This window comes from Lepidochelys kempii, chromosome 1 (assembly GCF_965140265.1).
Source record: "Lepidochelys kempii isolate rLepKem1 chromosome 1, rLepKem1.hap2, whole genome shotgun sequence".
Taxonomy (NCBI): Eukaryota; Metazoa; Chordata; order Testudines; family Cheloniidae; genus Lepidochelys; species Lepidochelys kempii.
Window position 1 is genome coordinate 309,513,890 of NC_133256.1, and position 23,682 is coordinate 309,537,571.

At 42.2% G+C, this 23,682-nt stretch overlaps 2 protein-coding genes across 5 annotated transcripts in view; both read right to left on the reverse strand.

The window, feature by feature from the left end:
- The window catches only part of IQUB (IQ motif and ubiquitin domain containing), a 62,662-nt gene extending 48,904 nt beyond the window's left edge, over nt 1-13,758 (reverse strand). The window contains exons 1-3 of one of the 3 annotated variants that reach the window (XM_073328230.1): nt 13,690-13,758; nt 2,765-3,414; nt 1,951-2,085 (exon numbers count right to left, since the gene is read on the reverse strand). In XM_073328230.1, coding sequence (XP_073184331.1) covers nt 1,951-2,085; nt 2,765-3,414; nt 13,690-13,709 — 805 coding nt within the window. In that variant the 5' untranslated portion in view covers nt 13,710-13,758. Of the gene's footprint in view, nt 1-1,950; nt 2,086-2,764; nt 3,415-5,158; nt 5,482-13,689 lie in introns of those variants that run through there. The other 2 variants (XM_073328231.1, XM_073328232.1) reach the window with 2 other exon arrangements.
- A 106-nt stretch (nt 13,759-13,864) lies between these two features.
- On the reverse strand, nt 13,865-22,977 carry NDUFA5 (NADH:ubiquinone oxidoreductase subunit A5). Of its 2 annotated transcripts, XM_073328238.1 has the most exons (5): nt 22,829-22,953; nt 21,915-21,959; nt 19,728-19,844; nt 18,908-18,973; nt 13,865-14,245 (listed from the first exon to the last, which is right to left on the reverse strand). In XM_073328238.1, the coding sequence occupies exons 1-5, from the start codon at nt 22,847-22,849 to the stop codon at nt 14,144-14,146; spliced, it is 351 nt and encodes a 116-aa protein (XP_073184339.1). In that variant the 5' UTR covers nt 22,850-22,953; the 3' UTR covers nt 13,865-14,143. The 2 variants fall into 2 exon arrangements, with proteins under 2 accessions (XP_073184339.1, XP_073184340.1); XM_073328239.1 differs by lacking the exon at nt 18,908-18,973 and having other exon boundaries at nt 22,829-22,977.
- Nucleotides 22,978-23,682: the final 705 nt, after the last annotated feature.

A 23,682-nucleotide genomic window follows, 5' to 3' on the forward strand; every position in this document is an offset into this window, starting at 1 on the left:
AAAAAAAAAAAAGGAAGAAAGAAAACTGACTCAAGCAGAAAGTTTTGAGAAACAGATGCCAGGAAAACCACCTACTCTGTGTCATTTCCCCAAAGGAAAAAATTAAGGATAGTAATTTTCCAGAGCAGCCTCTACCACTTGGATCTTACTCATTTTCTAATTCCATATTCTCTGTGTATATATAAAGCCTGCTGCAGTTTCCACGATATGCATCTGAGGAAGTGAGCTGTAGCTCACGAAAGCTTATGCTCTAATAAATTGGTTAGTCTCTAAGGTGCCACAAGTACTCCTTTTCTTTTTGCGAAAACACCAACTGTTTCCTTTCCAGTCCTACCTAGCACTCTGCTACTAAATCAGATATGCTCTAAGATTTCACTTACTCTAAGTTTTCTGAAGTAGAAAAAAAAAGGGTATGGAACTTTTCAAGTTTGGTGTCAGCCCGGAGAGAATACTTTTGTGAAATGTTTAAGGAAAATAACTGGAGTATAATAATAAAAAACATGTTTTCATCATTAGAAAAATATTAAGGTTTTGTTTGGTTCACCAACAAAAAACTTTTGAAGTGTGGTTCTCCTGTGAGGAGTTGATGTAAAAATACAACTTCTTATTCAATGGACCTGCTCCCTGTGTGTATTAGGAGATATATCTACTGACTGAAAGACATGTTTACAGCTTTTTGTCATGCAGAGACAAAACACCTAAGTGAGTTCAGCTGGATCCTATTCCTTCAGGGGTAAAATCATTCTTGGGGTAATTCCACTGATGTCAATGATCTGACACCAGGCCTCTTAAATTTTACTATATGGTATATGCCAGAAATATGTTTCTACTAAGAACACTAAATAAGGTCTTGATCCTGCATGATCAGACTACTTTACTTATGTATGTTATACCAATAAAATAAAAACCAGCAGCATCTTATTAAAGGGGAAAAGGCAAAATACCATTGTGAATACTAAAATACACAAAATACTATTGTGAATACAGAAAGAATCATAGTAAGCAGTTAGTTATAGCTATAACATTCCATTCAATCTCATATTTATTCACACATTCATTCTCACACACACACACACACACAGGTTCTGCAAGGTTGTTATCACAGTTACCAGCCTTAGAGTTGCTCATGCCAAGCCACTGCCCAGGTGGCCTGGACACGAGGAGGGAGCAGGGCCTTGTCAGATGCACATCTGATGCTCCTGGAAGTTGGTTTGCAGAATCAGACCCCAAAGTTCTCACTTTCTAGAGTCCATTTTTACAGGAATTTCTTCCTATGCCAGTCTATGGGAATTGCTTCATCATGCTGTTGCTGAATCAATCAGCAGATAGCACATTCCTGATAGCTCCGTGCTGCTAGATGTTATCTTGTTCTTTGGTTCTCCCATTCTTGAGGCTGTTGGGTGGATTCCAGTCTGCCCTCCGGGGGTCCTCTGGTTATGTCCACTTAACGCCTTCTTCAGCCGATGGACACTGGATTCTCAGGCTGGCACCTCCCTGATCATTCAGTTATTATCCACACCAAGCATCCATCCTCTATCTCTATTTTAACCACAATTGTTAATACAACAAAAGGGCAGGGAGTCTCTGGGCGCTGTTTCTGTTGTTACAGAGTATTGTTTTGAGTCTCTCTCTGTGTGAATTGCTTTGAGAACAGACTCTGTCTTAGAATGTACTAACGCAATTAGCAGCTTGCAAGTTTCACACATAGAGGGAGAGAAACAGTATCAAAAACCAAGAGACCTCTTAATTAGTACTACCCTGGAATTTAAACTATGAGGAATCAAACTCATTTGTGATTTTAATACAGAACTTCTTTAATGTGATCCAACATGTGGAGCCCCACAGAACTCTGCCTTTGATGATCCAATTGCAGGATTGGGGCCTAACCATTTATTATTTTTAATAGGGCTGAAGAACAAAGGAAGTTTTTAATATATCCTTGATACATACCTTGAAATACGACCTGTAAGACATCTGGTGGTACTTTTAGCTGTAATGCAAAGCATTGCTTGAGCTTCCTTACAGTTTGACCAATGTTAAAAGCCATTGTGATCATCTGGATCTCAGGAACCAACATGATTTTAACTGAGGAAAATAAACAGAGATGCCAATTCCTGTTACATTAATTGAAAGGATTATAAATATCCTTTTATTTAGATTGAAAAACTGAATCTCAGCTCTTGCAATATGCATAAGGCATTTTTCTTTCCTCCATCCAAATATGCTTCCTGTGCATAATAGTGTACATTTTATATCTATATATAAGAAATACATTTATATTATAAATATTATATTTAAAATTTACACCAAAATTATGAAATGTAAACAAATCAGAATGTAAAACATACCAATGGCAGCACTACTGTGTGAATTTGCATGCCAATATGACAGAACTGCTCAGCTTATTTGTGGTTCTCAATGAAGAGAACATTCTAAACAGAGAAATAGGGATCAATATATAAAACACTTTTAGTTTATTCTACACTTCGCTCCCAGGTTAGTAGTAAAATATTACTTTAATCTGTTTGTTTGGTGTTCCAGCAGGTGGATACGGTGGAACACAATTTTTATTAATATAATATGGTTTGAAGTTGATTTTTACATCCAAAATACCAAATATTGGCTGGAGTCCATGTTGCCTCAATAAGGTGATGAGAAAAAGCCAAGAATCAATCCATTGGCAAGTTGTGAATAAATATGGTAACATAGCTTTTGTAAAAAGATGTCAGTAACAGCCAATTTTTATGTGCGGCAAATTTTATACCTGTTGCTGTTGCATTTGTCATCACTTCTGCCAATGATATCTCAGATTCCAAAGCCTCCCGTTGCTTCCTACCTAAGTTGTATATTTCAGCTGCTAACAACTTAGCAAATGTTTCTGTAGTAATTTGAGAAATTTCTTCAGTTAATGGAGCAGTTGGCTCAGATACACCCTGTTCACCTTTTCCAAGCAATTCTTCTTGATTACCCACAGCAAGATCATTTTCCTGTTCAAGAGCCAGTTCCTGCCCTTCTACACTTGTCTGCTCTTGTTCTTCAAGAGCTGGTTCCTGCCCGCGAACCTCTGGAGCGGGTTCCTGCTCCGGTTCCTGTCCATGAGCCTCTGGGGCGGGTTCCAGCTCCAGTTCCTGCCCGCGAGCTTCTGGGGCGGGTTCCAGCTCCGATTCCTGCCCGCGAGCCTCTGGAGCGGGTTCCTGCTCCTTTTGTAGTCCATCCTCATTTGATTGTGATGCAGCTGTCCTTGCTTTCAGAAGAACCAATGTCTCTGCAGTGCTAATGTGATCAGTCTCTGTATCGTCTTCTGCTTGTGGCTTTATTTGTGTGTGCTCTATCATTTGCTTTTCAGTGTCTGATGCTTCAGTTCTATCTACTTCACTGTAGCTATCCACCACCTCCTTTGGATCAGCCATTTTCCTGAAATTTAAGATTACCTATTTTTACGATTGCTGCATGAATAAGCATAATAATTCACAAACTTTTTTGTTTATTTTAGAATTGCATAGTGGTGCCTATCCCCAAGCATATGGGTACTTTAAATTACCAAACACACTTAACCATATCTATCACTATACTGCCTATTTAATAGTGGCTTGGATCTTTGGTTCATAAAGAAAAGCATTACCAATCCTTGCAACGGTGGGCTCAAGACCTTCCCAATTATTTTCACTAACTGTAGGTAAGGCCGCGAGTCTGTCATGGAGGTCACGGATTCCGTGACTTTCTGTGACCTCCGTGACTTCTGCCGTGGCTAGTACTGGCTCAGGAGTACTGGCCCAGCGGGAGCTCGAGGGCTGTCTTAAAACGGCTGGCAGGCCGTAGTTTGTCCACCCCGATCTAGACCATTCTTGACAGGTGTTTGTCTAACCTGCTATTAAAAATCTCCTAAGATGGAGATTCCACAACCTTCCTAGGCAATTTATTCTAGTGCTTAACCACCCTGACAGTTAGAAAGTTTTTCCTAATGTCCAACCTAAACCCCCCTTGCTGCAATTTAAGCCCATTGCTTCTTGTCCGATCCTCAGAGATTAAGAACAATTCTTCTCTTTCCTCCCTGTAACAACCTTTAATGTACTTGAAAACTGTTATAATGTCCCCTCTCAGTCTTCTCTTTTCCAGACTAAACAACCCCAATTTTTTCAATCTTCCCTCACAGGCCATGTTTTCTAGACCATTAATCATCTTCTCAGGACTTTCTCCAATTTGTCCACATCCTTCCTGAAACGTGGCACCCAGAACTGGACACAATGCTTCAACTGAGGCCTAATTAGTGTGGGATAGAGCGTAGCCTAGCCATTAGTTGGTAAAAATTCCCCCCCCATGCAATTAAGACCTCACTGAGCAAATTTCACTAGAAATGGTAGCTGCTTATAATTTCCTTCTCTGCTACTCAACCCACGATGTGGGCCAAGTGAACCTGAATCCAATCTATTTTCATAGCAAAATAGGTAGAAAACATGCTATGGTAAGAGAGACAATGGAACTAATGCAAGCTGGAATCACCCTTTTGAAGAGTGTTCAGTCAGGGAGACCTTGCTAGTGGGCCGAAGGCAAAGGAACATCTCGTCTGCGTCTGTTACAAGCACAGCACAGGAAGGAGCGCAAATTGACTTTCCCACCGGCACTGCTCTAGCCTTACTATCAGCCTCAGTGGATCTGTAGGGGTGTGCCGGGCTCCTACTGTGGAACCTGATGACATTTTGATACAGTGTCATGGTACCTTGAGGCTGGATGGGCAGTCACTGTACTGTCATGAAACAGGATGCCAATGCACCACCCTGTTGCCTCTTCCCCCTCTCCCTTGCCATCATGCAGCTGAGATTGCCTCACCAAGCCCCTCACATGGTTTTATTTGGGCATTGGGACTGTGGGTCGTGACCCCATTACACTGTCCTAGGTCAGTAGCTGATGAAGTACAGCCCCCCCCCCCAATGCACCAAAGGGCCTCCAGCTCCCAGAATGCACCGCAGGCCCCGAAGCCCACTCTACAAATACAGGTACAGCCGTTAGACTCTAGCTCCCAGCATGCACTGCGCCGCTCCGCCACCTTAGCCCCCGCCGCGGGAACGCCGCACGGCATGCTGGGAGCCGTAGGCGCCAGCCTCCCGCTTTTGTACGAGTACCGCTTGCCGCTGCGGCTCCCCGCCTCTACGCCGGCTACCTGCGCCGCGTGATTCCCTCACCGGGGACTGGTTTATACCCCGGGTCGAGGCCCCTTTACCTCAGCCCCAAAGCTTCAGGGCCGCTTCCCGGACAAATCGCTTCTCGCCCCGAGCAGTCTTGAGCGCCGGTCCGTTGTCGTTGTAGCCATGACAACCTCGAATTTCACACGGTCTCGCGAGATCTAGGGCGGAGGGGAAGGAAATGACAGGCGGGGGGGGAGGGGAGTGGGTGCAGGCGAGAGCGGGCACTGCGGAGCAGAGCCGGCTCTCCGGGCTGGATGTGGTTTGACGCCAGCTCGCGCTGCTCAGGGAGGTGCTGCGTCGGAGACAAAGGCCTGTAGCTGGTGTGGTCGCTCCAGTCCAGGCTCTGCGCCAGCACCGCCGTTGCTTAAGCACCTCGTCACTGACACAATGGGGAGAACACGGGCCTGCGAAACCGTGGGGCTCGCTCCTGCAGCCCAGCGACTCTCTCGCTAAATACAGGGGTGGTCACCTGCACTGAACCGTAAGCCCGGGGGGTGCTGTGTGAGCATTCATGATTAGTTACGCAGTTTAGATTCGAGTGGCGGGCCTGCCTTTGAAGAACACTGACAGATGCAAGTGCGCACCTCATCTGTGTGAGACGTAATCATCCCTGCGTGCAAAATCCATAGTAGTCCATGCACATTTTAGAAAATGCGACCCTTCATCGCTTATACACAGAACCTGCTCAGACGCTTATCAAACAAGTAAATGCATTTGGGAAAAAGGATGTATAAAAGCCTGTGTACCTTCCTGCTCTGTTGTGCAGGATTTGAGATTTTATTCTCCCTGTACCTTTTTGCAGCTGCAAATAAACTTTTCTGCTTCTCCACCCTGTTGTGATTATTGGGTGTAGCACACCGGGTAACGAACCACTCAAGCTGTTGTTCAGCCTCTCAGCACTGGGTGCCGGCAACAGGAATGATCCCACAAATAGTGTATGTACCCTAAAGGACACCTATATATTATATTAAAGAGATTAATACATATGTGCACACAGTATTCAGATACCACAAGGTAGTGGTAGTTGACCTGTTGGCAGTGTTGCAGTTTAAACATTTTACAGCGCATACAGAACTGACCCTTAATGAACTTCCACTTGTCACTAACAATATCCTGAGTGAGTATTCTGATTATTTTGACTACAGTATGCAAATTACACTGCAAAGACAGACTTGTTGACATTATAAGGTGACTATTTTAATCTATTAATATGAAGCCTTTTCAATTAACACTTTTTAAAGGAATGGAGATACCCCTCATTCATCACAAACCTTCACCACCAACATAACCACCATTTGACTTTCTGCTGTGTCTTACTACTACTATTACCACCCATAGCACTCTACATGTTCAAAGTGCTGTGCAAACATTCACTTGCCTCTGAAGCACTGGTTCTCAACTTGTGGTCCAGTCAGCACACAGCTACGGCCCATGAGACGTCTTCAGGGCCATACAGGTAGTATTGGACGCAGCCTACAATAGTAAATAGGTTGAGAACCACTACTCTAAAGAGTAGTCATTGAGGTCTAGTGCAAGAATTTAGAGCCTTCTGGTTTCATGACAGATCAGGTTTTCCCACTGAGCTTCTGGTGGAGCAGTCATGCCTGCCTGTTCATAGCTCTGTCCTCTCCTGGATGTCAGAAAGTTGAAGGCAATAGTGGAAAAATGAAGTCATCTTTCTTCCAAATCTATTTCCATCATTCCTTTCCTGTTTGTTATTTTCAGCAATCTTATTGTTCCTGACCCACAAGATCAAGTACTATCACTTTTTTCTTCTCAAACTGAGACACCAAATCATATTTTTCTCCTCTCCATTTCCATCACTAAACCCTTTTATCATTTCACACCTCATTTATCTATCTAGGTTATTAAAACAGTATCTCAGTGCTTCCCAAAGAGTGAATAACCATTTTCAAAATAGTTCAGCTCTAATTTTCTCTCCATTTCCCCTATACCAGCCTGGGCTATTCTTCCCCATCATCCTCATACATTAGTTTTCTCTCCTACCCTCTCTCACACTGTCCTCCTTGCCTTCGCCTCTATTTATTCATTCTTTCTTGCTACTATTAGTTGTGCAACACTAAACTGAGGTATGAATTTCACACTTCCTTCCAAAGGTCATTCTAATTTCCTCCAGCCATGTGTTCCAAAGCCTTGGCCCTTTCCGAGAACATCCTGAATTTTACCCTTGAGGATGACAATTTCATAGGTCTGGAGTAATGAAGCTGAGAGGTCAGTCACAGAAAGTCTCTGAGACACTCAGGGCCACTTTTTTATGGAGGGCCTTGCAAAATGGGACAGACTGAAACCGATTGTTTATTCTGAAAGGAACAGTGATTTGAGCACTGAGGTGATGTGCTATCAGTGGCTGGTGTTGGTGAGCAGGCACGCTGCTGCATTCCGGTATAAAGGGTTTGTTTTTAAATTCTGCATATTCATAATAAGGAAAAATGAATTGCACTAATCCAACCTGAAGATCAAGAGGACATGGCTCATGAAATAATCCAAGGGGAGAGGGTATAGCCTTTTTGCTAATTTCATGCAGATGTTTTGAAATGTAAAACAATAGGAGGGTGTGTTTTTGCAGCTATAGCTATTTAAGCATCCAACTGCATTCAGAAATCCCAGAAGGCCTCACGGTCATGCAATGTTTTCACAATCTGGGGCTAACTTTCGATACAATACAATGAAAGGAGAAAGTTAGCCCTTTGAAATGTTTCCTTCTTTTTACCTTTACCCAACTTTAAACACCTGTCATTCATCCAAGTGCTGAAATTGTGATATTTGTACTAGAATTAAGATGAGATGAAGCTGGCTATTCCTGTTATGACAGATTAACTCAATTTCCACAATAACTCATCTAGGTATTAAAATGCATTGAGGAGAAAATTCACAGCTGAGCATATGGAGGTGGAGGAACAGCTACCTATCACCACTCTGGGAGGATCCTGAAAGAAACATGGAGCGAGCCATTTTGATGCTTTCCTGTTAATCCTGATAACATTGCTGAGGCAGATAGTATGCCATAGCTGTATGGTATCATATACCACAGAGAGATTTACAGGTATGAATATGGGCCTTCTCATCAGTAGAAATATCCCAACAGCATTGCCATGCTGTCTCCATTCCAAGACCTGGCCTGAAACCTGACTGGAGAAGATCAGGATATCGACAGTGGATGGGTGCAAACTCATTCTCTCTAGTCTAGTGACTCTCTCCTTGACCTCTCAACCTTATACTCAGCTATGAAAAATCATCCACTTTCCTACCACAAGGACCATAGCTAGTGCCTCTGAATTCCTTTATAGGCTTCTTCTCACCTTCAGCATCAAATTCAGTCCCATAGTTCTCATCTTCAAAACCCTACAAAAACTTAGTTCCCATCGGTCTCATCTTGTTTGGCTCCCTACTGTCTACATGACTGTCTTAACAAACCTTTTATTTCCTTCTCCCACTCTTGTCCACTGTTTCTCCTCCTCCACCTCCCCCAGAGTGTTTTATATGTTTTAGCTTTGGCTGCAAGCGCTTTGGGACAGGGAAACAGTCTTTCACTTGTATATAAACAAACACACAGTATGTTTTGTATACATTAGCACTCAATTATGCCCCCGCCCCACCCCTTTTTTAAATGGGCAAACCCTGGAGAGCTCCTGCAGCCAACAACAAAAAAAACTTAGGTCCCATTCAGAGCATAACTACTCTGAACAGATCAGGTGATAGCAATGGAGACCTCACTCACAGTTGCCATTACATAACTCTCAGTTGCCGTTACATGGCAATATGTACATTGTGTGGTCTAATAAGCTCTGAACTCTTGCATTCAGCCCCATCCTACACAATACTTTGTATTTACCTATTGACTTTCATCAGAAAAATCTCAGTGTTTTAAAGAGGTGAGGTTTCTTAACTTTAAAATTTGCTCTGAGTTGCCTTGCTGTACTACATCAGATAATTGTAACGTTTTCTTTTATCACATATTTCCAGAATGATTAATAGAGGACAATCAAGTGGTAACAGATTGCCAAAATAATTAGTCTCTTTAAAATATGCTCTGGTAGCACATTTGTCTTAGAATGAATTACTTGTAATATTGTACATCTTATATAAAATTAAATCTGACAAATTAACCCTCTCTGTAAAATGTATGTGTACTTTGCTGGTTGCTGCAGTGATTTGGATTTAAATTCCAAATATATACATTTATTTTAGTGAGTTTGTGTGTAAAGTAAAAAATTGCTACACTTCCCTCTTCTGCAAGGATGCGTCTTTTGCTGGCTAGGATAAAGAGTGAAATGAAAATGGGCACTATTTTAAAAAATAGCACACACTAATGCATCAGAGCTCTAATTCATTACTTGTTCCCACTTTTTTACCAGCAATTGGTATTTAATGTTGATTCCACAACATAAAATCAGTTAAATCTGCAATTTTATCATGCAGAGCACATATGATTTACTTACTGTTTTCTGGGGCTTGGTCTACCAACATAACCACATCAGTCAGAGTGTAGGATGGGGAAATCCACACCCAACCGACATAACTATGCCAACCTAGCTGCATCTGCAAGCTTCCATCAACATACCTAACTTCATTCAGGGAGGTGGCATTCCTACACCAATGGAAAACGTGCACCGATGGAAGGAGTTAATGTCTACTGTACAGCTAGCACAATCACCATAGCGTAGATAGAGCCTGAGATAATGAAAATCATTGCAAGTGGGTTTAATTATCAGGGTTTAATATAGGAGTAAGCCATAACTGTTTCTCAACTTAGAAAGCAGGAAAACCTGTATTAGCAAATTGTAGGGTTTGTCTTCACTAAAGTGTTTTTTTAAAAACAAAACAAAACAAAACCCACTAGCTATCTCCAGGTAGTTAACACATTTGTACAGGCTAGTCTAGATACTCCAATTGTTTGTTCCAGAATGACTTCAAAAACTTTAAAAGTATACCATTTTAATCAAAAACTAGAAATTATTGCAACCTGGAACAATTAGTGAGTGTACAGATTAATCTTTACGAATGTGGGTGAGGTAATCTTTTATTGGACCAACTTCTGTATGTGGAAGAGACAAGCTTTCAAGCTTCTTCAGAAGCTCTATGAAGTTCAAAAGCTTGTCTCTTCCACCAACAGAAATTTGTCCAATAACTGATATTACCTCACCTGCCTTGTGTCATGTCCTAGGACTAACACAGCTAACTTTACAAAATGTGTTAGCCACCTTGAGGTAATTTGCCAATTCACTCAAGTCAAAAACCCTACTGCAGACATACCTTGCGTGAGTGAAGGTTGGAGAAAGGACTGGAAGATGGTTCTGAAGGCTACAACGTATACTTCTACTTCACTACGACATCCCTTTTTTATTTTCAGCAGAGTTGGCGCAAGATTTTTTTCTTCGTGTTTCAGTTGCTACTGCACTTTGGAGACGTGATAAGAGCAAAGTGTTTTTTTCTTATGTGTATGGGAAAACTACTCAATGCAATATGAAAATTCATACCCATGTGCATATTTTCATCTTGCTTCATCTCACATCAGCTCAGTACCCATTATCTAAAACCGTTTATTTTAATTCCTTTTTCATCATCTGACATTGCTCACCCTCATTCAGCATATAATCATTTGGCATCTGATACAATAGCATTTGTTTACCTAACTGCAGTCCTCATGTGGAATGCCATCTAGTGGCTTTATCTTGGAAGATACCAGCACTTACCATTTAAAAAAAAACAAAACCAAAACCTTATTGTGGATCAGTAGCAATACTGCAAATAAACAAATCCAGCGAAGCTCTGGAACCCATTAAAAATTTGAGGGAGTCTATTAAAAACCTCTCATTCACATAAGCAAAAGATACTTTAACTTGGCGATAATCTTTTAAAATGAAAATTTTAGAACTTCATTACTCAAAATGTAAACATTCAGATATTTACAAAATATAAACTAGCAATTTTGTCCTGAAAACATCAATTGGTCAACTACTGTAACAGCTCTTTCCATTCAATTCAGCATAAATATAATTTTAGAAATATTTAGAAATTCTAAAAATTTAGTAAATTAATAAAATATATATTTTGTTGTGTATTACAGTAGTTTCCCAAACACATACTTGGTGCTGGGAAAGTAGGAATACTTTCCCCACCCCCAGGAATATGCACTCTAAACAGATATGTCAAACATTTAAAAATATACAAGCAAAACATAGTGGGATGAAACTAACTAGACTTGTAGTAGTATCTTTGCCAGTATACTCTCCCCAACCATCTTCTCCTTACCATTTCTCCAGTATCCTAAACGTATACAACTTTAAGCTTGCTCTTGCCTGTATATTAGGTATTTGGATATCATTAGTTCCTCATAACAAAAAAAAAAAAAGCAGCATAGGTTAAATCCAAGTACTTATAACATATGAAAATTCATAAGGAAAAGTCCACCACTATGAATGATGCATGACATTAAACTCCTAAAAGTCAAGTCCATATCCAACCATTAATACATTCTGAATATCCAAAATATATATTTATATTTACCTCTTGAATATCAAATCCAATTACAGTATGGAACAGTTGTACAATTTTGTCACTGAAAATACCACTCAGTAGCTGAAGCCCCATTTTCCTTTCTTTGTTTCCCCACAGGTTTACAGGTCAAAACGCTTATGCTATATTTACACAGGTTTGATTCAAATCAAATCCTGCCTAAAGGGTGAACAGCTATTCTTTAGTCACAAAAAGATAATCAGATTTAGACTCTTATATTGTATGATTTTCATTTAAAAGTTGTTGAAATTTTGTATGGAAAAGATGTTTTACATCTCATGTTGAAAATGCATGTAAAAAGTATTGGGCAACACCAAATGAACTGTTACTTCATAACCCACAGCCTCCTGGAATCCTCAGCATTCTGGAGCTCTTATTTTTGTAGGAATATCAACTCAAAGCAGGGTCCCAGTCAATGTCAGTTTACTGGTGTAATCTGATAATTTGCTTAAAATAGTACATGAAATATTTCACATATGCAGTTGCTACTCCTTACCTGAAAATACTTATACTGAAAATAATACAGTGCACAAGCTAGCCATGTAGACAATCCATTACTTTAGCTTTCAAGTCTAATAGCATTTATTCGTAATCAATTGCCATAGCAGGGATTCCAACCCTTTGTAATAATGCTCTTCTAAACAGCAGTGCTAAAACTTCTCAGTTTATGTATTTTTTTAAAATGGGAATAAAACAAATAGCTTTTGCAAAACAAGGGTGGGGGGTGCATTGGGAAGAACAGTTTAATCAAGTGGCTTAGCAAGTGAAACATGCATACTGTGTACAGAGTTCTAGCTTCACCATATCCTAAGCCACGCTGAAAATGCCTCTATCACTGACTTTTTCTTTGGGCTTGTTAATTATCCCCCGCAAGAGGTCAACTGCCTTAGTATATACCATTAAGGTGAAATAAGTTCCACATAACTACCCAATGTTTTCGGATCTTAGTTGTAGTCTTTGCTTATGTGAAGAACTGTTATCCAAAATTTGAGAAGTTTCAGTTGGTCCCCTGGTTTTCCTGTATGCCACTCCTATCCCTTCAACATTCACATTTTAGAAAGCCTGTGGATCAGAACTGGGCACAGATTTCAAGTAAGTATTCACCAATGTTCACGTAGCAGTAAGAACAATTTTTTATGTACTTAACTGCACAGTGCATCCTGCTTGCTAACTTCATGGTATCTGCACAATGAACTGCAGATCAGAGTTCTCCTGCAACATTATTCAAGTCCCTAAATACAACAGTATTTAGTTAAGGAAATAGCCTCTCCGAAACTAGCTGTTTTACATATGACTGTACTGGCAGTCTATTAATCTAAATCTTTGATGCTCACTGTGACTTCTTCTGTATAAAACTGCATTGTTAGCTCACATACTGTTCCTCAGAGGCTATAGGTCACGTGCAAACTTGAAAGCATTACTTGGATCATGATACTGAATAAAATAGAATGAATAAAAATAGCCTCAGCTTTGATCGTTGTGATTTCTAACTGTTATACAGGGCATTTTCAATGTTGAACTCTACAGGTTTATTACGCACATTGAAATCTTTTCTTCACAAATGGGCTTACTCTATTCCCATTTAAGTCAACAGGAAAAACAATCCGGCCCAAACTCTCAATTATGAACGTCAAGGTCTTGTATCTGAAGGCTATATGTCAGTTTACAATCAACACAGCATTAGCTGAGTTATAGATGCATTTGTATACTCTAGGATTATCCCCAGTGATTCTCCAAGTCTCTAAATCCTTAAAAATTAACAGCACACTATCAAACAAAATTCACATGTGTGGAAGGGTAGTGGAACTTTAAGCTTAGTACTTTTTGCCTCCATTAGTTATATAACTTTGGTTGCAGACTTGTTTTTTATTATTTGCCTTTTCCCCAGAGTGACTTCCAAAACTTTACAAATTTCCAATTTAATCAAAAGTATCAAACGGACACAGAGTTTTATCTGTATTTATCTCACCACGGCTGATCATTAAGCATTTATGTAAAATCCAGTTCACCCCTTCCTCTTCTTGCCTTAGCCAGTTCAGTGTAGCCACAATCCAGAGTCTGAGACATGAAAATTGGCTTCCATGGTGATAAAATGTCAAGAAGTGGATCAGACAAGAAAAGAAGGGTAATTACACAGAAGAAAGTTTCTGTTTCTACTTAAATATATTTTTAATCAGCAAACTAGGAAAGAAAATAATCATATTGCCCAATAGCTTAACAAAGTTTTAGTAAAGCATTTTTGTAAGAAAGTCAGACAGGACCTTTACATCCTGCTAAATGTAAATAGATATTGAGGCAAAACAAATCATATAAAAAAAGCTATTTTCTTTAAGTTAAAGACAAACAATTTTCAGTAACATGATATAATATTTAATTAAGTGTTTTTTTCGATTCTCAAATAGTTACAGACATAACGCTGACTATTATATTGGCCATCGCCATTGGTCAGTAGGAGGTTCTTCAACTAAAGGCTCCCATGGTTTCCACTGTACCATTTTTCTTGCCAGAGAGAGCTCACTTTCAGCCTGTCGATAAAAATATACAAGAGATTCTTAATTTTAATTATATTCTGAGATATTGATCTAAGTCTGATTAATCTATAATTGGAGAACATATTTTATGAATTTACAAGCTGTTCGAATAACAAAGTTCCATCTAGAATGCTTTGCAAGCAATTCAGCCATTGGGCCAATGGATCACAAAGCAAAGCCATAAATTCTATTCTCATATCTGAACAGTCAATGAAGCTCACTGTAATTATGATAGAGTTCAAATTTACAGGAGTAAGTAGAATGGCACTGCAGGTAAATTAAGAAAATGCAGAAATTTGCATTTCTACCTACCCTATACCTAAGGCCATACCAAATTCATGGTCAATTTCAATCATAGGATTTTAAAAATTGTAAATTTCATTATTTTAAATATTTAAATCTCAGATTTCACCGTGTTGCAATTCTAGGGGTCCTGACCAAAAAAAAGAATTGTGGGGGGAGTCTCCAGGTTATTGTAGAGGGGTTGCAGTACTGCTACCCTTACTACTGCACTGCTGCTGGTGGCGGCACTGCCTTCAGGGCTGGGTGGCCAGAGAGCAGCGCCTGCTGGCCGGGCACCCAGCTCTGAAGGCAGAGCTGCTGCCACTAGCAGTGCAGAAGTAAGGACAGTATTGCCACCCTTACTACTGCACTGTTACTGGCGGGGCACTGTCTTCAGAGCTGGGTGCCCAGCCAAGAGCCACTGCCCTCTGGCTGCCCAGCTCTGAAGGCAGTATAGAAGTAAGGGTGGCAATACCGCAACTCTCCCAAAATAATCTTGCGAACCCCCCCCCCCAACCTCTTTTTGGGTCAGGACCCCAATTTGAGAAATGCTGGTCTCCTCGTCAATCTGTGTAGTAGAAGGAAAAAGCACACAAAGACCAGATTTCATGGGGAAAGACCAGATTTCATGGTTTGTGATGCGTTTTTCATGGTGAATTTTGTAGGGCCCTAACTATAGCTATTGTACGAATATACTGCTCATGACATAACAAGAGTTCTCTATTTGGGACAGAACCTCTACTTTAAATATCTAGATGTTTGCAGATTAATAATTTGATTAGTTGAACACGAGTGAGAAAAAAACTGAATAAAAACAGAATAGCAGCAACCCAACTGCTCTTAAAGGCAAGCAGAAAACATAAATGCTTATTTGTATTGCAGTAATTCCTAGGGGGCTCCAAGGTAGGTGCTATACAAACATAACAAAAAGATTCCTCTGTCTTGAAGAATTTACAGTCCATTTGTAAAAGGAGATTAATCAGCTGTTGAATTAAGGCCAATTTACAACTAAATTAAAACAAATTGTAGAATTATATTATATAACCCCAAATAGCATGAATAAGATAATTAATTACAAACATACCTTTACCCTGGCAACCCAAGATCAGACTACTCAACACCCACTCCAAGTGACACTGCAGCAAATTGTTTCCCAAACTGTGGGTCAGGTCGCCTAAAAGGAGTTCAAGACCATTCCAAGGGCAGAAATGGTCTTAGCTCCATGTAATCACCAGAGCAACTCAACCCACATCTGTGGGGGGAAACAATTCACAGAGAAACTCCAGGCTCCAAGGGCTGCTCCGTCACCTTTCCTGTCTGACTGGCACCCAAAAGAGAAGGAGTCAGCAAAGATTCCATACTCCCAACCCCACTGCAAAAGTGCTTCCTAACTGAAGAGCAAAGAATGACCAACACCTCTTTTTAAACCACCCACCTTCCTGTCTTCCCTCCCTCCTCCATCATGATCATGCAGTCAGAGAACATAAGCAGGAAAAGTTGCTCAAGCACTACACTTCTCCTCTTTGGCCCACAGGAGTACTTGAGCACTAATATTGTTCCTCTAAGCCAAGCATGGATCCCTCTTAGGGTTCATATGTGGGTAGGACAGATACTCCTGGGGGAATTCTGTGCCACTGTGCATGCAGAATTTGTACATTGAGAGTGTTGAATTTCCCTTTTCTCCGCCACAGAAATGGGCTGCAGAACTGTTGCAAGTAGAAGATACTGCCGGGGTGGGGAGGAAGGAAGGAGGAGCTGGACAGTTCCTGGCAGCTGCAGTTCCCAGCATGCCCTGAAAGAAGGGGGTGACACACTAGCCCAGGACCCAGCATCAGGCTGTTTCTCCCTCTGGCTTCCCAGGCTCTGGGGATTAGGGTGTGCGGGTGTCTGGACTGGTGGGGGCCCATAGCGGGGCTCTGGGGGATGTGTACGAGTGTCTGGGTGGGATGTGCTCTGCAGCTGGGCTCTAGGGGGTGGGGGTTTCTGGGCTGCGGGGGCACCCCACAGAAAGGCTCTGGGGAAGGAGGGGACACGAGTGTCTGGGCTGGGGGGAGAACCATGGCTGGGCTCTGGGGGATGGGGGGGCGTCTCCGGCCCCCTGCTGGGCTCTAAGGGATTGGAGGGGGGGGGGCAGAGAAACAAACAGGATCTTCTTTAACTCTGTACTCCTGGAGGAATTTTTTGGGTGTCTGTATTCTTACAAACAGTTGCTGACAGGTATTTTGAAATAAATTACCAAAATACTTGAAACTGTCCTGATTATATAGTGTTATTTTGACAAAATATGTAGAATTTGTGTGCAGAATTTTTAGGTGCAGAATTTCCCCAGGAGTAGACAGAAGAAATATGAAGAGGGGAGGAGAAGAGGGGAGGGGAAAAAAAATCCACAAGAATAAAGGAAGAAAGATGTAGGAAACAGACTGAAGGGAAGTGGCAGAGAAAGTTAGTACAGGGGGATGGAAATCCTCAAAAATATAAAGAGGACTGAAGTAAGACTAGACAAAAAGACATGTGAGAATAGAAAAAGTAGGTAGGCCCTCCACAGTTGAGCAACTTCAACTCACTAAGGTTGGAAACTACTCCTGGCATATATTATGCTGATAATGTCACAACCACCATAGAATCTGCTGGAGAACAGAGCCAACCTAACTGAATAATTGGGGTTGAGGGTGGTTAATTAAGCACTTATTTTTTATTACTGTATTGCCCACTATTAAAAAATATATGCCATCAAGAGGATAACACTTTGGGACAAAAAGTAATTTGTATAACTGTGTTCCACAGTTCAAAAACCTCACAACTTTCTTGACTGAAAACCTCCCGAACAACATATGCCATAATGTCATTAAGCAAGAACTGGTTATCTGCAGCTTCAGAGGACCAGAAGGTGAGGAGAGTTTTACAGTACACTGTTGCTAAACAGTCTTCTCATTCACTGTTTAGACATTCAGCACAACCCCGCAACGAGTTAATTTTTTAAAAATATATAGTTTCTAGTCACATTTATGATTGAAATCAATGTACTTTTCAGTTCCCATATAACACAAGCTGTCAGCAATTTTGATCTCAGAAACTGCTATTCTATAGTAGGATTTCCCACACTTGAAAGCAATATTTAGTCCTAAGTACACAACTCCAATCATTAGGAGTTCCGTCTGCAAATCTGAGAGCAAAATTCAACCATTAGCGCATACTTCCCATAAGATAAAGGACTCTGACCTTCACTAATGTAAGGTTTGTCAAATAAGTTGCAGTGCAAAGGATCGTTATTAGAGAAAGTAACTGAAAGAGTTCATGGAGGAACAGTATGTTAATGTGGGATCAGGGAAGTTTACTAGTTTTTCCTTTTAGTTGCATCATTTCTGCCTTAGGGTAAAAATCAGTCATCTTTACTATTCAGTACTTAATATCTGATGTTAAATATTAGGATCTGATTTTGCCATATCTTGAAGAAAAAAAAGTTCCTTCTTTTAGTTTTCTTGACCTTGCTTGAACCAAAGGCTGGTAGAAAGTGTCATTTTTATTCAGAGAGTTTAAGGCTAGAAGGACCACTAAATCATCTAGTGCAGGGATTGGCAACCTTTGGCACGCAGCCCATCAGGGAAAGCTGCTGGCAGACCAGGATGGTTTGTTTACCTGCAGTGTCTGCAGGTTCGGCCGATCGCAGCTCCCACTGGCCTGGTTCATTGCTCCAGGCCAATGGGGGCTGCGGGAAGTGGTGGCCAGCACATACCTCGACCCATGCCGCTTCCCGTAGCCCTCATTGGCCTGGAGCGGCAAGCCGCAGCCAGTGGGACCTGCGATCGGCAGAACCTGCAGATGCTGCAGGTAAACAAACCGCCCAAGCCTGCCAGCGGCTTTCCTTGACGGGCCACGTACCAAAGGCTGCCGATCCCTGATCTAGTCTGACCTCCTGCATAACACAGCCTATTAATTCACCCAGTTATCCCCAAACTGTGCTCAATAGTTTGTATCTGGCTAAAGATTATTTCCCAGAAAGGCATCCAGCCTTGATCTGAAAACATCAAAAGATGGAGAATCTATTACTTTCTTTGGTGGCTTCCTTCAGTGGTTAGTCATATGTAGTCTTCTTGTAGAGACCATCCTCACAGTTACAAGAGCTAATACAGTACATGGACTGAATCTTAAATAGCTAAAAGTACTTTCTACTTCCATGCACATATGGATCAGGCAAAGCACATTCACTTCCTTCTGTGATGAAAATAATGTCTGTTTAGAAAAGGCATGCTGCTATTATATATTTAATATACTGTTAATGCTTGTCATTTCTCTTTTCACAGAAGAGCAAAGAAAGCACTCATATCTAGTTGTTGCCTTTCAGCAAAGGCATTTTTAAACAATATGCAACTTTACCTGTATTATCACTTCTTCTATCTGACCACTTTTCATTTTGTCTTCTAGTTTTTCCACATTAGGTTCCTGTGAATTCAGGTAATTTAAAATATCAAGTGCAGAACTTAAAGACATAACTTAAAATAGATCATACAGTGTCCAATTCTTCCTAAATGTAACCACTCAGATGAGTTAGCTTCAAGGTGACCTATTTTACACTACAGGAATACATGATTTCCTGCTATAAGCAATGTCTCATTGACAATATAAAGAAAGTCAAATACCCCCCAAAAGTTATTTTACTGCAATTCAGATGTACAGAGAAGCAAAAATAGCATTCTGTTGTACCGCAGATTGTCGACGGAAAGTGGGATCATAGCTTTCTGGAGAAATAAGATACTCATCCTTTCAACAAGTCACTGTAGTCAAACAAAAGCAAGACTGCAACACTAGAACGAGCTATTTGACCCTACCCAATGGAAAAGTGGTTGTTCCAAAAATGTTGAACAGCAAGAGCTAAAATAGTGCATTTGGTAAAAGAGTGAGTGAGTGTAAATAAAATAAAATACCTGGAAGTCTGCTATTCTGCAAATCTTCAGATAACTACTTTCTATTTCTATTTTTAGCAGAAATCAGTGATAAGACACCATTGCTATTTTCTAGTTAAATACACAAAAAAGTAGTAGTTTATGTAATCAGAAACAGTATGTGACCGTGATCATCTCCCTGAAACAGATAACTTCTATATGTTCTTTGAAGATAAACTGAGATTTTGAGAATACTATAGTCTTTGCTGTACAAACTTTGCATATAAAATATTTACAAGTAGTGCTATACTTACTGTTTTTACCATGTTAAACCGCTCATTTACAATCTGTTCAGTGTATTTCCTATATGCTGCATCTTTGGGGATGTCCTGCAGAGCAGCGAGAATTTTTGTATACAGTATCCTCAGGTGCTGAAATGATTGGAAGAAAGGTGCAAGTGTGTAAATAGTAAATGACTGTTAACAGAAATATTTAAATAATTTACAAGCCCACAAAGTAAAATATAGAGAACTGCAGCATTCAAATTCACACTGGCTATACCAATAAAGTAGCTGGGTTTGAGTGCAGGATTCTGACCTGGGTTTGGGCCAGGATGCATTTCAATTCGGGGTTCCAGTTTGGACTCAACTGTAGAGTATAAAACTACCTTGCTAATCTTCTTGACTTTCTTCATGAACTGTGCTGTGAATGTTTTAATTTGTTCTCAAGATTTGGCCTTTAATCTATCTCAGAGATGTTAATCGGCACAAAGCCTTAAAGAAAAAAAAAAAGGCAAATCATCAAAGCCAAAAGATATAGCCACTTCCCCCCTCCCCCCAGAGTACACTAAAAAGGGCACCTGTTACCCCTGCCAAGAGTAGAATGATTTCATTTACATTCATCAGTAGAAAAGTCTGTGGATTTGGATAAACACTCTCAGCATGTTTTTAAGAAACTTCACGGGTTAGGAAAAAATTCGCAGCAGTTGGGAAACAGATGAGATTGGGCTGTAGTAGAAGGTGGATAGTGGAACCAACAGGGTAATTTCTGAGTGGAAGGAATAGGAGTGGGAAACTGGAGGTAAGGGCAAGGAGCAGAAGCAGGATTATACAGACAACAGCAGGAAAAGAGAAGGAAAACAGTGTGTTAAGACCAAGGGGTTAATTGAAGCCCTGATGAGTTTATGACTCAAATTGTTATAAATTAAAATCTGAAATAAATTTACGCTCCTAGAAGTTGTCAGACAGCCCTGTAGATATGGCTCTTTATCTGTAAGAGTTAGTTTTATACTCCTGTTAGTTTTATACTCCAAGCAACACAAGCAGCGGCACTGGCATGATCTCTCCCTAGTGGGATTATTGTGTAGTCTGAAAATTTCAATGTTTCAGAGAAAGATATGGGATTGCTGTGATATTAAACAATCAAAGAGTTCTTTCAAATTCGGTAGTGGAAAAATGTCATAAGTCAGTGGCCCCCAAACTTTTACCTTGTGCCCCCTCTTATCCCTGCCTGTCCCCCGCCCGCAGCCAGGAGCGGAGCTGCTGCTTCGGGGGGGGGGGGGGGAGAGAAACGCAGACGGGTAAGGGGGCCAAGGCTGAGGCCACAGCTGGGGGAGGCCAAGGGCACGGGGGCAGGCTGGGGGTCCCGGGCAGGGCCAGGAGCAGAGCTGGCAGCTGGGGGCCAGAAGCAGAGTTGAGTGTTGCTCTCTCCCCACCCCCTTCATGGGAGATGGCGTGGGCCTCAGCACCGCCCCAGGGGGGCCTATCCCTCACAGTGGGGGCCTTTGTCCTAGATGAACTAGCAAGCTACTTCCTTAGGAGTGCCAGTGAGAATTATCAAGAGATGTATTCTTTGTATTACAGTAATGCCTACGAGCTACAGTCTTGAGCCAAGGCCCCACTGCACTGGGCACTATACAAACCTAACAAAATGTGGGTCCCTGCTCGAAAGAGTTTACAATCTAGACACCGCTCCTGCCCCGTAGATCAGGTATTAAATATTACAGTAAGATTAGTATCGAGCTGCAGAATCTATTATTTGATCTGGGAAAATCTATGTATGTGGAATAATAATTACATTTACAATCCCCCAAACCTAAATAGTTGCACTCCATCTGGTAAGTTACACAGTTCTTTTCACCATTTTAGGGCTCTACAAAGAAAAATATTACTACTTCATGTTTCCTCAGAAAAAGGCCTTACCGTAAGGTGATTTTGGAAATTAATTGTTTCCAAGAAGCAACTACCAAGTTAAATTTTTATATTTATAGAACAAAAAACATCTGCAAAAGATCTGCCTTTTTTATTTGTAAAAGAAAACCTTTCCAGACCATAGCCAATATTCTCCATCAAACAAAGTTTTGGAGCTGGTCAAATTTTGGATTTCAAATAACTGTTCTCGCTGTAGGATCATAAGATACTTAAAATATACACATAAGTCAAGCAAAACAAGTGAATACTCTGATTTTCAGTCCATTTCAACTAGATATACTTGAAACATACCTCGTGAGGCGTCTCAGCTACAGCTAGTCCCACGAGCCCAGTGGTCTGCACAAACAGAACACATTTAGTAAGTGAATGCATTTATTTCAAGTCTTTTTGTAATACACACTATTGACTCATAACTTCAGCTGAACGGAAGCACATCATGGGAATTACAAAATGTGGAGTTAAGGATTAAAAAAAAACAAAAACCCATGCATATCCTGGGAGCTGCAGGCCAAGATGCTCCATCTCCCTTTGCTGAGGGCTTGTCTTCACTTACAGCACAGCAGCTGCACTTCTCCCATCCGCATACTTAATCCACCACCCCAAGAGGTGGTAGCGATGTCGATGGGAGACGCTCTCCTGCCAACATAGCGCTGTCTACATAAGGGATTAGTTCAGTATAACTATGTCACCCAAAATCCACGCCCCTAGCAACATAATGATCCCGGGCTAGCACGGCGACGGGTGCACTGTGTACAAACACGCGGAGAAGGGGGGCGGGGGGGCAGCTCACGTTAAGCAGTGTGTAGAATTAACGCTTTCTTCCCCGGCTCTCAGACTGGCTGTTTCTCTGTTTTGCTCCCAAAGCAAAACGAGCAGCCAGCACCCGCGGAGCTGTCAGCGTCGGGGACTGTCCCTGCGAAGGGCCCTTGCCAGCGCTGGCTGCTCGGCGCGTCCCGAGGATCCTTGGCTCCGATCGGAAGCGGAGGGGGGAGAGTTTCACCAGGCCCACCACCATCAGCCCAGGCACCACCTTGCCCAGGCAGGCACCGCCGCGCGGGAGATGGGCGCAGCCCCTAGGCTTGGGCGGGGAGAAGCCGCCCCGCAGCAGCCCCGGGGGACCGGCCATGCGCCCAGCCCTACGGGAAGGGAATCGTCAGGGACCCGGGCGTGGCGGTGCAGGAGAAGCCCACGACCCGGGCCCTCACCTTCTTCAGCGCCCCGGCCATGGCTGCGGCCAAGCAGTACACCCCTCACGCCAACCGCCCGGGACGGACCAAAAACGCGCATGCGCCTCGTGATGTCTTTGGGCTGTTGGTTAGAGGACAAGCCGGTGGAAGCTGAAAGCCGCATGCGCCAAAAAGGCCGGGCCTGAGACCGAGGCTGTGGGAGTTCTGCGTCTGAGTGCGCGTGCGTATGCGGCACGGTAATCGCATGCGCCGTTTCTGAGTGAGGCGGGCCTGCGAATGGAGGATCTGAGAGCATGGGGAATGCGCATGCTCTCGGCGCAAAGAGTCAGTAACAAAATGAACTTGCGCTACCTGCGCTCAGCGGCCGAGGCCATGAGTGGCCTGTACAGCGCTGCGCCTGTGTCTGGCGCCCTCTGGCGGATGGAGGGGGAGTCACAGCGGCAGGAGGGCTGTCCGGCCGCACGCGAAATGACGCTATTTCGGTGTCACGAAGCGAGAATGGGGCCTGCTGGGGGGGCTCTGGAGCGAGCCGGCTTGTGTCAGCCCTGGACGCGCCGTGTGACAGGGGAATCGCGGCCCCCTGGACACGCCGCGTGATGGGGATCTCAGCCCCCAGCACCACGGACACGCCCACAGCCCCGTGAACACACTGAATGCATGGGGTGAAGTGAGCTGTAGCTCACGAAAGCTTATGCTCAAATAAATTGGTTAGTCTCTAAGGTGCCGCAAGTCCTCCTTTTCTTTTCGCGAATACAGACTAACACGGCTGCTACTCTGAAACCTGCAGGGCAGGGGGTCTCCACTTGCCCCATCGCCAGCGGCCTGCCGGTGACACTGACAATCCCCGTGCCAGCGAGAGACAAGCGATGATG